General features: G+C 40.4%; 1 protein-coding gene across 1 annotated transcript; it reads left to right on the top strand.

The window, feature by feature from the left end:
- Window positions 1-3,136: 3,136 nt before the first annotated feature.
- arid5a (AT rich interactive domain 5A (MRF1-like)) lies at window positions 3,137-12,221 on the top strand. Its single transcript, XM_022199851.2, has 7 exons — window positions 3,137-3,762; window positions 4,923-4,990; window positions 7,121-7,289; window positions 7,392-7,444; window positions 8,948-9,045; window positions 9,127-9,286; window positions 9,393-12,221. Exons 1-7 carry the CDS (start codon window positions 3,642-3,644, stop codon window positions 10,656-10,658), a joined length of 1,935 nt encoding a protein of 644 aa, XP_022055543.2. The 5' UTR covers window positions 3,137-3,641; the 3' UTR covers window positions 10,659-12,221.
- Window positions 12,222-12,404: the final 183 nt, after the last annotated feature.

Here is a 12,404-nt window from a genome sequence, read left to right as displayed (position 1 = left end):
CAATTTTATTAACTCTCACTATTCAAGCTTTACATCTCCAAAAACACATCCGAAGGTTCCCTCAGACAGCAGCAGGGCGCCTCTTTATATCCATTTACTCTGGAAAACCTCTTTTTTTTTCATTTTCAGCCCAGCTACTGACAGTTTGAATGTGGCCGTTACAGGTTTGCAGATTGTTCCCAGTATCGTGAGTCACTTCAGACAGGAAACCCTTTTCTGTGTTGGAATCACAATATTTTCTCCACACATTCTCATTTACATTGTGCTGCCCTCACCTCAACCTTCGTGTGTTTATGTCAGTGAAAGTCTGAAATGAATCGCAGGGGATTTTCTCGATCTTACAACACTGTTTTTGCTCATCGTCCCCACATTTGTTGTCGGCTTGCAGAAGGTAGAAAAGCTCTAAAAAAAAAAAACATATTATCACAGTTACGTGGAATTTAGATATGGTTCCAATGAAGCCTCGCTGGTCACATAAACTGCACGGTTTTGTAGAAGTTCAAGTCTCGGTGTGTTTGGTATTTGCATGTTTCTACATTGTTTTATTCGCTGCATTATTTCTCAGTGCATCTACATTTAATTTAGAATCCAGATTCTAAAACATCACAGGCCACTAAGTGCTTAATGTGTATACTGTTTGGACATCATTTACCAGTTCAATATCACATTTTCCATTTATGCAGAGCTTCGTTTAATCATCTGAGAAATCGTAATTTCTCTAAAAGAAAAACAAAGCTTGTTTTGTATCTACCAAACCAAAAAAAATCCCTTTGAATTTTGGGCAGTTTGTAGATATCTGGTTATTTTGACATTTAAATGCTAATCATTTTGAAATGTCATTCTCTATCCGCAACAGATGGAGGAATAGGGCATCCCCCTTTCAAACAGATCAAAAACATGCGGAGGAAATGTGGACCGTGCCGAGCGCGGCCTCTTTACTGTTTTTATCACGAGATCTTTACAGATTTACAGATTGTGAGGCAGCCAAAAGGAAAATGGAGGGAAAATACACTAACTTTCAAATGTGACCTCATGAGAAAATATCATAAAAGTATGCAAAATGGCTTAAGCAACTTCTTTAATTACAAAGGAAGTCTTTAAATTCTGCAAAAATGAAGCAACTCCACTACTTTGTAACGTCACCGGGCATTTGGCCACAAAGTATTAAGACAACTCCCTGTGACTCACAACTGCTCGTAAGGAAATAGATGACCGTTTTTCATCTCTAGTGGAAAAACGGCTACTTCTGCACTGTCCTGTCCTTTTATTTTTACCAATATCTTTAAGTAGAAACCGTTTTAAAGAAGTAGCGCACTCCCTCTTCCTTAAAGGCATTAGAGGAGATTTAATTTCCTACGACTTTGAACGTAGCATGCGCATGCGCACATACAACATCTCCCTCACCCCCCTCTAACCTCTCACTCGTGAAGTTGTCTTTTACGGCTGGGTCCCCCTGGATCTTTATCTGCCATTATGTAAAAAAAGATGAGCAAAACAAGTCGCCAGCTAACTACGAAGCTATACCAAAGCAACACATACACAAAACACGTAAGTCTAAGGCGTACGTAATCTACGTAACTAGGCCTGAGCCGGAAGATTTTTGATTGACAGGAAAGGGAGCAAACCAAACGCCTCGGTCCGAGCGCGTTGATTGGCTGATGTTTTTCAGGTCCTGCCATGTCCACAGTTATTTTTATTATTATTATTCTTTTAGAGACCATACATACAAGTCCACTAAAGGTCAGTATATTCATTTTATGTGAATCAGACAAATTAAAGAAAAAAAATCCTCCATAATGCCTTTAAAACGGTGGAGGTTGTAAATCCCTGCAGCTACCAGCTGCTCTTCTAACCTTTAAACTGAGCTGTGAGCAGCTCCAGATTGTGTTCACTCAGCTTTTCAGTAGCTGTGACTCAAAACGGCACGCTTGTGTGACTCCTGTCTAAAGAAGCGTTTACACTAAATGATGCACTTTTGGCAGCAAATTTCTAATTCGGGTCATTTACTCGCACGGCAACAGTTTCAGTCACATTCGGGTCAGAGTGGAAAGTTTTGATTTATTTTCTTTACCGGGATTCTCTCAAATACTCAAATTGCGAATTGACTTCACAGGAACTGATGTACTCAAAGGTAAAAGTTGCATCACCACTGAATGACTTTCTTCCCTTCACGAACATGAAGACGTTCTGTTCACTGTCAGAGTTTCTGCTTGCATTTAGAACAAGCAAATCTGGACAATAAGTAAGTGAATTTTAAAATGTCTTAACACAAGTCAGACTGTCTGACTTCCATGATAACCAACAAAATCTTGAAATAGCATCAAGAACACTTATTTCAAGTAATCTAGTTAACATAAAAGAAGCCTAAATAGACACTTCCCTTCTATCTTGTTCAATATAACTCAGATAAAGCTGCTTCTTAAGAAAGGTCAAGTTATATTTAGTTTGGTTCTTCCTTAGAAAACACAAGATGATGTGTTTACACCAGAACAAGACCAACTATATCTTTGAATCTAACTATAACACGGTTATTTCAAAGCAAGCTGCTTTCAAAACAAAACCGTTGTGATATTTAATACTTCATATTATGTACTTCTTTAACTCATGACATCAGTGAATACTGTGGGTTCTGGCTGTTAGAAAGGTGTGAATTCATTTTTACTAACTGGTCAGTTTAAGCAGACCTCTAGGTGTTGATGTCAGCTGGTTTCCTTTTTGTCATGCAGTAGTTGTGAAATACAGAAGCAAACAGGCGCTGACGTACACTGACAGTAAGCGTTAACCCTCGTGTTGTCCTTACCAAAAAAATGTTGTTGCCTCGTCTGAAAAAAATCCAAAAATTCAGAAAAAAAAATCCCCAAATTTATAAAATTTGCAAAATCTTCAGGAAGAAAATTCCTGAAAAGTTTCCCTCAAAAGTTTTATTTTTTTAAATAAAAAAAAATCTCCAAATTTGACAGCGAAATTCACTGGATTTTGGTTGATTTTTTTTCTGAATGTTCTTAAACTTTTTTTTAATTTGTTTTATTTCCACCAAAAAATGTTCAAAAATTCATTAAAAAATTTGAAAATGTGGAAGTTTTCACTGTGATATTTTTTTTTTTTTTCCACATTTTTAAAACTTTAAAACGGATCAATTTGACCCGCAGGACGACAGGAGGGTTAATGTTGTGCCTGCTTTAAAATGTTTTTTTTTAAGCATTGCTTTAATAGTGTGGACATCCAGGAAATGTCACTTGTACATTTAGGCGCCTCTGAACCTTTATTTGTACATCGATGTTTATTTCACTTCCCCAAATTCAGTAATTTTGCTGAATTTGAGTCTGGTCTGTAGATAAAAGATGACATCCTGTCAGAAAAAACAAATTCTTTTAGTTTTCTGTGTTTTGTAATTTTTGGCAGAAACTGTGCAAAAGTTTAATTCTCATCTGTTGTGAGGAGTTTTCTTAAGCACACAATCATTTGCAGTGAAACATACAAAATCAGAAAAGACACTACAATTTCTCATGCTGATAAACAAATATCTTTGGGTAATCTTTTGTGTTTCAAGAAGTACTGGAGATGAAACACTGTGAGACTTGAAGACAAAAAGAGAAACTCAGTTTCCCAGAATCGTTTGCTGCAGTGCCATCAGTCAACCAATGAAACCGTCCTGTGGAGACACCTTCCTATTTCATGATGTCAAGTTGAAGAGAGCGTCATATGAATTACTGCCACAAAACACAGTGAAGCCAGAGACTAGAGGACAACTTCTGGAAATGGGTGAGAATGACTTTTATTTTCATTTCAAGTCAGATGCTGTTTAGATTCACAGTTTTATGTATTCAACACAAGAAGTTAAATATGGTGTAATTTTAGTTGTTATATTGAAATAGGTAAATATTAGCACTTTGAAAGACCAAGTTTGCTTTTGCAGTGACATTAATATATGAAAAAAAAACCTACTCAATTTAAAAACACACGTTGTAATAAGACTTAATTGTTAATCTCAGTTTTAGTGTTAAAATGAATCGTTCACAATAGTTTAACTGGTGTAAATATGTGATTTAAACACAATTACAGCTGGCTCTTTTAAAACACGAAGTTAAGCCGCCGTAAACAGCAACAGTACATGTTTGAAACAGTATATCAAAATGAATTCTTCAGCATGTGAAATAGAGAAGTTCGGGGCTACTGAAAGCAGAATTAAAGGTTCAAGCCGCAGCACAGGAAACAAGTGATCTCAAAAGAGAAGCATATTGGTTTTGCGCATAAATGATATCAGTGTGGGTGGACGGCTGTGAGGTATTGGGCTGACAGTTAGTGAAGAATGAAATTTCATTCTCAGAATTACATCTCATTCCCAGGCGCGTTATTCTTAACAATAATTTTCCCTCCTATTATTCATACGTGTGGTCCTCAGTGTTAATGCGTTAGAGAAACAAGCAAAACTACACTCAAAACTTTAAGACTGGGTGATAAAATTTTAACTTATTTTGTAACATTGGTGATCTTTCCTCATGCTCACTCAAATACAGAATGTTTAATGTGACTTCACAGTAATTGCATGTCGCTGGAAATGATCTTGCAAAATACTGTAGTTCTAAGTAGTTCCAATATCATACAGTGCAGCGTACAAGCGGTTATGTTCTTGAGCAGGAAGTGGTTTTGCAGCCTGTGGTTTTATATCACACACAGTTGACAATATGTTCTACAGATTAGTATTTTCTTGCGCCAATTCATCATCTGACCATTGCACAAAACAAGAGAAACATGCAGCTGTGTTTTGAACCACGGGTTTGAATGTGCTCAGGCTGTGCGTTGCTACATGTGATGTTTCTAGAAATGAAGAAGTGCTTCTTCACTCTGGTTCTTTGAATTCAAATTCACTCAGATGGACTCATTTTTGGAGTAAAGCGTCTTTTTCTCTGTAATGTTTGAAGCTCAAGAGGAGCAGAGCGAGACGTCACAGCAAACAGCGGGCAGCGATGAAGAGAAGACGGCCAGTCAGGTAACGACCTCCGTCACTGCTGATAAAATGTCAGTTGGTCTTCTGGCTGCAGTCTGAGCAATTTCCATCAGTTACAGTTAATCAGTGACTACAGACATGACTGCTGAGAATGTGTTGTGCTTTCATTTCCCTTTTTTAGTGGATTTGAGATAGTGGCAGAGTTTTTTGCAATGCTTATTGTGTGCGTACAGTTGTTTCATCTTCATGGCTGATTGTGAAATGAGTAACAAGGAATAAGTGATCGTTCTGTGTATTCTGAGATGGCTCCAGAACACACGCACATCTCGCACACCGCAATATTTCACATTTGCGCATAAAGAAACTGCAGGAGCGTCGCCACTCACAGCCGCTGTTCTGGTAACTGAAATGAGACCTACAATATGAGAAACACAAATTAGCTCATCAAATTTCCAGGGCTGATGTTAGTTGAAAGCCCGGTGGTTTCTGTGGTGACTTCTGGCCTGCCGATAGCATCGATCCAGAACGCCACTGACAATCATTGCGAGACTCGCATAGCAACACACTGACATCAACATCAACCCACACAGTTTTCCAAAAAAAAAAAAAATCATGTGTGAAAATGTTTCACAATGATATTCGCTTTCTGATCTCGGGTGAGATCTGCAGCGAAGGGGCCACGGCATGCGGCTCGTAGTGCAGACGTTTCCTGTAGAGAACCATTGATGCATGAACCTGAAAGTTTTGTGAATCAGATTTTAAAAAGAAAAATGACTTCACGAATACAGATGAATTTTATGCAAAATTCACAGCAACATTTTGACGCATTCACCAACTTTTCACGAGGCAAATGCGGACGGCTCCAAGTGGGTTGTGGACTATATTTTTAGACAAAACAAACAAACGGCATATAGGCATGGGAAAAGTGGCTCATAGATGTGTTTTTATAGGTGATACAGTGGAAAGTCAGAGCTGGTGGCTGCTAGCTGGGAACGGCAGTGTGGAGCTGCTGAACTGTGACTCAGTCGGGGCTATCTTGGTTAGAGGCCTGCACCTTCACTATTACTCACACTAGAGGTTTACTTCTCGGAACCAGGAACCACACAGAGGAACTTGATTCAATATGAAACCACCTTGAGCTGTTTTGTTGTACAATGAGTGCCACATGAATATCAGCGTGTACGTGTGGTGATTCAAAGTAAAATATTGATTGTCGTTCTGACATCCAAGCTACTGAAATTGATCAGTGCAGCTGGGATGTGAGATTTCACTTTTTACAGAGCTGGTGTGAAATCTGAAGTCTCTGATTTCGCTGCAATAACAGAAGTGACTATATCAGCATCGGGGATGTTTTCAGGCAGCAAAAATAATGCTGTGGCCATTAAAAACTAGCAGCTTCCTATTATTTGTGCCACACATTTGGCACAAACCGCCCCCAGCGAAGACAGAAAGCCTCGGGCTGGGCCTTTTTAATTTTAAATATACAACATCATCAGTGCTAAAATACAGAAACTGCCTGATCTTCAGTAAGTTTCTCTTCTTATGCGTCTCGTACTTCTCTTCTTGAAATCTTTCTAACTGCTGGTTTTAATTCTGCATTCCTTCACTGTTTCATTTCTCCTTTCTTGAAAACCACAAATAGTGACATTGTCAATTTCTTACTCTACCATTCTGGGTAATCTACACTGGATACACCTCATTTCTTGGTAACTTAGAATCCTCATCAGCATCACTGACACCAGTTTTGCAGAAGCACACAGCACATTTTCAGCCACCATAAAACATCTTCAGCCGCTGCTTGCCTTGCAATATATACTCCTTGCAAGAATTTCTGTGTAAACCTGTACTTTGGGCTCCAAGCTGACATTTGTGATACCAGTGACTGACAACTCTAGACCAAAAACCCCACAAGTCTGCTGCTTTCTCTCCAGACAGGATGTGTAGCGGTTATCTACTGAAAGTAGCGGTAAAACCCTTCTCTCTGATTTTGATGTTTCATTTCAACATTTACGTCTCATGAGATGACTCTGTGTGTCCTTTTCCCAGCCATCGTGTCGTGCATTTCTCTGTTAAACAGGTTTCCACACGGTGCAGTGGATTGTGTTTAGAGCAGCTGCATCGCTTTCATGCAAAACACACTGATGTACCTCTGCTGCTTGTTCTCCACATCAGGCTTCACCCTCTGTGATAGAGATTCATGACTCTACGACTGAGTGTGAGGAAGAGGCCAGGCCCACGCTGGTGCAGATGGAGGAGAAGGCTTTCGTGTCAAACTTGCACTCTTTTATGAAGGACAAAGGAACGCCTATAGAGAGGATCCCACATCTGGGCTTTAAGCAGAGTGAGTTGCTGTTTATTAGCACCGCGCTAGCTGCTATATGAGCACAATATTCATATTCAGTTCAAATTTAAATACTAATATGTGTGTTTTCTCCTCTCACAGTTAATCTCTGGAGGATCTACAAAGCTGTTGATAAACTCGGGGGCTACGATTCAGTAAGTTGTTCACGATTCTTCAACTGGTGCAGGAAGGCTTCAGTCTACTGGTCTCTAAGTAGAAAGTGAGCTTTAGATCAGGCTTCACGCCGGTGGTTTCGACCACACAGAGGCCGTTTAGACTGCTGAGCTCTCGCTGTGTCGCTACCCATGCTCTATTGTCTTCAATGCCGACACTGGGACAAGTTCTGAGAGTGAAACTTATATTGAAATGGAACGAGATCAGGGTTGGAATTGCCCACCGACATTGTGTCCCAGGGTGTAAACACAACTGCAAAATACAAGCCGCCTACGAATGTACAAGTTAAAAAAAAAAATGAAAGTGTTGTTTCACAAGTGAAAACCACCACCCATGGCATTTAAAGGGTAACCAGGCAGTGTTCTTCCTCAAATGCAGCTTTAAAACTAGTTGTGGAAGCGGTTATTCCAGCGTTTAAGCAAATGGAGCACATTTCAGTTCATTTTTTTAAATATAGCACCAGCTGATAACATCTCAAGGCATTACAGAGAGAAGCCCAACAGCAAATCCAAAGATATCCTCGGATTCTTTTTGAGCAAGAACTTAGCAACAATGGGGGAAAAAAAACTTTATCAGGTAGAAGGCTCCAGTCGAACCAGGCTCAGGGAGGGCGGCCATCTGCTTTGACCAGTTGGGGTGAGGGTGCAAGGGAGAGAAAGCAGGCTAGCAAATAGAAAAAAGATAACGCATAAAAGAACAATGAACACTTAAGAGGTTGGTGAAGCCTGAGATCAGAAATGCGTAGCTCCAGATCTTGAGATAGACTTCAAACACCATCTCTTCTACATCTATTGCAACACAAAAAAAGCACAAAAGGAAATGACCATTTCCTTATATTGTGGTCCCAGTTTGTTATTCAGATCAGTAATCTCTTGCATAAACTATAGATTATTTCAACAATTTTGGACTTATTTTAACCCTCCCGTTGTCTTCATTTATGGGCAGCAAAAAATTGTTTTCTTGTCTGAAAAAAAATCCAAAAATTCAGAAAAAAAATCCCCAAATTTCTGAAAATATGCAAACCCTTCAGGAAAAAATTCCAATAATTCCTTAAAAGTTTCCCTTAAAAAATGTATTTTTAAAAAATCTCCCAAATTTAGCAAAAAAAAAATCCAGTAAATATTTTCAAAAAAATGAGTAAAAATCTTCCAAATAAATTCTAAAAATATACAAAGTGACTACATATATATCAGTAAAACTTCTAATATTTTCTTTAAGAACATTCAGAAAAATTTTTAAAAAATCCAAATCATAATTTGCTGGATTTTGGTTGATTTTTTTGTGAAGGTTGTTAAGAAACATTTTTTTTACATTTCTTTTTTTCCACTCAAAAAAATGTTTAAAAAAAATCCAAAAATGCTGAAAATGTGGACATCAGAAGTTTCACTGTGAATTTTTTTTCTTCCATATTTTCAAACTTTAAAACGGGTCAGTTTTGACCTGCAGGACAACACGAGGCTTAAACACATTGTGCCAACCAACAGGTGACAGCCAGACGTCTTTGGAAGAAAGTGTACGATGAGCTTGGAGGAAGTCCGGGAAGCACCAGCGCTGCTACTTGCACTCGCAGACACTATGAAAGGTGAGAATGGTTTTGTCTCCCGTTAACAGTTTGATCCAATCACAAAATCAGCCGACTTTAAATCTGTTGCTTTTGTCACAGGCTGGTGCTTCCCTTTGAGAGACACATAAAAGGAGAGGAGGACAAACCGCTGCCTCCAAGCAAACCACGGAAACCTTACAAGAGAAATCTGGATAGCAAAGTGAGCAAGACTGAGGGGAAAAGGAAGAGGACTCATTCAGATAGAGAGATGGATGCAGAGGTAACAAATGGCATCTTTGACAAGAAGTCATAAAGAGAGAAATATGTTGATTTCTGCTCCAATTTTTGTACATATTGTGTAATAAAACATCTGTATTGTGTTGCAGATACTCACTCAAAGAAGTCCAGAAGCTGCCTGTCAAAGTGAAGCAGTGATACGTCCTCACTCTGCTCTCTGGGCTGCCACCTCTGACAGACATCACCCGGACTGCTCTCCGCCAAACAGAGCCAACACCGATCTTTGCCCTCCTGTCTATGCCTGCCTTCACCAGGTCCCAACAACCAGCTCCTGGATCGCTCAGATCCCATCTGCAGCCACAGAGGTCATCTCTCCTCTGGAGAAAAAGAAGCGAATGGCTCAGGCCAGTCTTAATTTGCCGCTAAGTCCTCAGAGCGAGGACAAAGAACGGCCCTCCGTCATCCACTGCTCCCAGTCTCCAGCTCGAGCTTCTTCCAGCAGGAACTACAACTCCTCCGATGGCTCCCCACTGCCTTTGTCCTCATCCTCCTCCCGCAGCCCCTCACCTTACTCCGTTTCTTCAGAGGACGTTTCAGCACCGAGTGAAGATAAACCTGCATCAAGCTCAGAACTGCCCCAGAACTGCCCCAGCACTGTTAAAAATACATCCAGCAACAGTGAAGAGAGCAAGTCTATGAGCTCCAGTCAGAGAACCAGCAGAGACCTCACAGGACAGAATAAAGACGTTTCTCAAGTCAGCTCCCACTCACTGACAGCTGACTCAGTAAAAAGTCAAATTCCAGATATGGCCTGGAAGTCTTCCCACAAAGCGACTGGCAAATATTTCACTCATTCTTTCCACCCGTCTTCATCCGTCTCCGTGATACCTGACTGGGCTCCAACGTCTACCTCTAGTTTCACCAAAGTTATTCCAAAATCTGTGCAGCTTCTGCGGCCCGCTCCCATTCGGCCGAGTTACAAAACCCACCAGAGCAGGTTGCTCCAGCAGGACGACTCTCTGACTTGTGCAAAGAAGGTGAACAACATGGCTCCCTGGCCTTATCAGACAGAGAAGAGGGAGAAATCCAGGACAATGCTACAAAAAGTTCCTCCCGCTCAGCAGAGTCTGTCTCATTCCTCTGCCACCTTGCCGGTGCAGTGCGTTCTGTCGAGCTACGATAAATCAGGGAGAGACTCTCGGCACCCGCCCACATTATATCCTGCACTTTTCCCGAACAGAATGAGACTCCCTCAGTCTCAGCTAATGTACCGTCATGTACCGATGGGTCCAGCAGCTCACTCTGCTCTCGTTGGATCTGCTGTTTACCCTTATCCCTACTCCATCCCTCTATTAAATCACCACACTGGGTTCACCATACCTGCCATGAATCCCCTTTATTCTCACAAGCTGTGATTTTTAATTTTTTTTTTGGTAGCACTTCCAGATTTTAGTGATTTTTCTTTACTGAAGAAATAATAACGACAAGAGTTAAAATCAGTCTTTAAATTGAGGAAGGCAGCCTTTGAGTTTGTTGTCCCACTTCTCTATTGCTCTATTGCTCAGTGTAATTTTGGCAAGGCCTTACTTTAGATAGACACAGATCAGCCACAACATTATGACCACCGACAGGCGAAGGGAAAAACATTGATCGTATTAGTGCTATGTGGTGTTCTGCTGGAAAACCTTGGATTCTGGCGTCCGTGTTGATGAGACTTAGACACCCAAATAAATATTGTCCCAGAACATGCAAATGGCAATCCCAAATGTCACTGGTCTACCCCTGCAGGAAAATGCACCTCACCCATCGCAAACAACATCAAACAATTGAGGAACATAACAATTGCCCAAGGTGTTGATTTGACCTCCAAACTTCTTAGACTCCATTCTGATCGAGCATCATGAAGATGCAGTGGAACAAGTTTGGTAGAGCACCCAAAGGATCCACTGTCAACATCCTTGTGCCAGACCGTATAGGACACCCTGGGAGGTCGTCTCGTCCAGACCAAGGGTGGACTGACCATCATCGGTGTCCAGTAGGGGCTGGTCGAATCAACTATCCCTGAAAATGGATGGCGTTGGAGCATTGGGCACATACCCGGCCGTTGCAGGCAGCAGGAGCCACGAGGGCTGCCGTGGTGAACAATGAAACCTGGGGCATGAGCCTGGGTGGAGGCGCCACGGGTGCAGATCTTGGTGGTAGCAGCAAATAACCCCACCCCCACTCACCCCCCAAAAAAATAACACAACATTAGGCAGGTGGTCATAATGTTATCCCTGATCAGTGTACGTATGCACACACATGTTTAGGTTCTGTGGCTTTGCTCACCACCATCTCCCACTGAAAAACTGCAGTTCGCTGAATGCCTGTGTTTATCCTCTGAGACCAAACTACACTGCGGGGAAATTAAATCAAAACAGTTCTGGCGAGGGATATTCAGAGAATTCCAGTGAAACATGTACAAGTGCATCCAAAAGGTGCATTTTAGGAGAGAAATCACTCAAACTGTGTGCTATGTTTCTTTAGCTGCTAGTGCCACCTGAGAGCGAACTTTTTTACAATGCCTTTTTTATTTTAGAGTGTTTCAAATGTTATTTTTTTGTGGGAAATGTCACTTTAGGCAATAACATGTACAATATTAAAAATGTCATATTTATGATGACAGTGACTGCCTAAACACATCCAGTTTGACTAAAGATCAATATTTTAAATTCTGTTTTGTTAGAATGTCAGTCATGCCACATTTGTCTTTAAGTTGCACAGTTTGAATGCCTTGTTTTTGAAAGCAAATAAATCCCTACTGGTTTTCATGGTACTGTATTGTAAAGTCTGTTGAACATTATGCTGTATGAATGCTGGACGTGCCTTATATCAGTGTTAAGTGTTTTTAAAAAATATTGTATACAGATCATTTTGTCATTCAAATGTATTTAAAGAGAAAATCAAGGAGAAGTAACAAATAAACAAGAAAACATTGAGATCTTTGCTTCTTTGTTGTCAATTCAGATTTTTTCCACAACGTATCACCATGATAATCTTACATTTTTTCTTTATTACTTTTGAAGTCAAACTTCTTGGACAAATTAACTTTTAAGCAACACTGCAATATCTCTTCCTGTAAAGCCTGTACTGTGCCTTCAGGTTGCATTTCTTGTGATTTT

This window comes from Acanthochromis polyacanthus, chromosome 7 (genome assembly GCF_021347895.1).
Source record: "Acanthochromis polyacanthus isolate Apoly-LR-REF ecotype Palm Island chromosome 7, KAUST_Apoly_ChrSc, whole genome shotgun sequence".
Taxonomy (NCBI): Eukaryota; Metazoa; Chordata; class Actinopteri; family Pomacentridae; genus Acanthochromis; species Acanthochromis polyacanthus.
Note: the sequence above shows the minus strand (reverse complement) of the source record. Positions and strands in the feature narration are given on the sequence as shown.

Bases quoted from the DNA above. Each gene is read 5' to 3' on its own strand.
- arid5a (XM_022199851.2), top strand. From the start codon at position 3,642: ATGAAACCGTCCTGTGGAGACACCTTCCTATTTCATGATGTCAAGTTG. The intron at 4,991-7,120 runs GTAACGACCTCC...TCTCCACATCAG, and splicing joins AAGAGAAGACGGCCAGTCAG to GCTTCACCCTCTGTGATAGA. The intron at 7,290-7,391 runs GTGAGTTGCTGT...CTCCTCTCACAG, and splicing joins ACATCTGGGCTTTAAGCAGA to TTAATCTCTGGAGGATCTAC.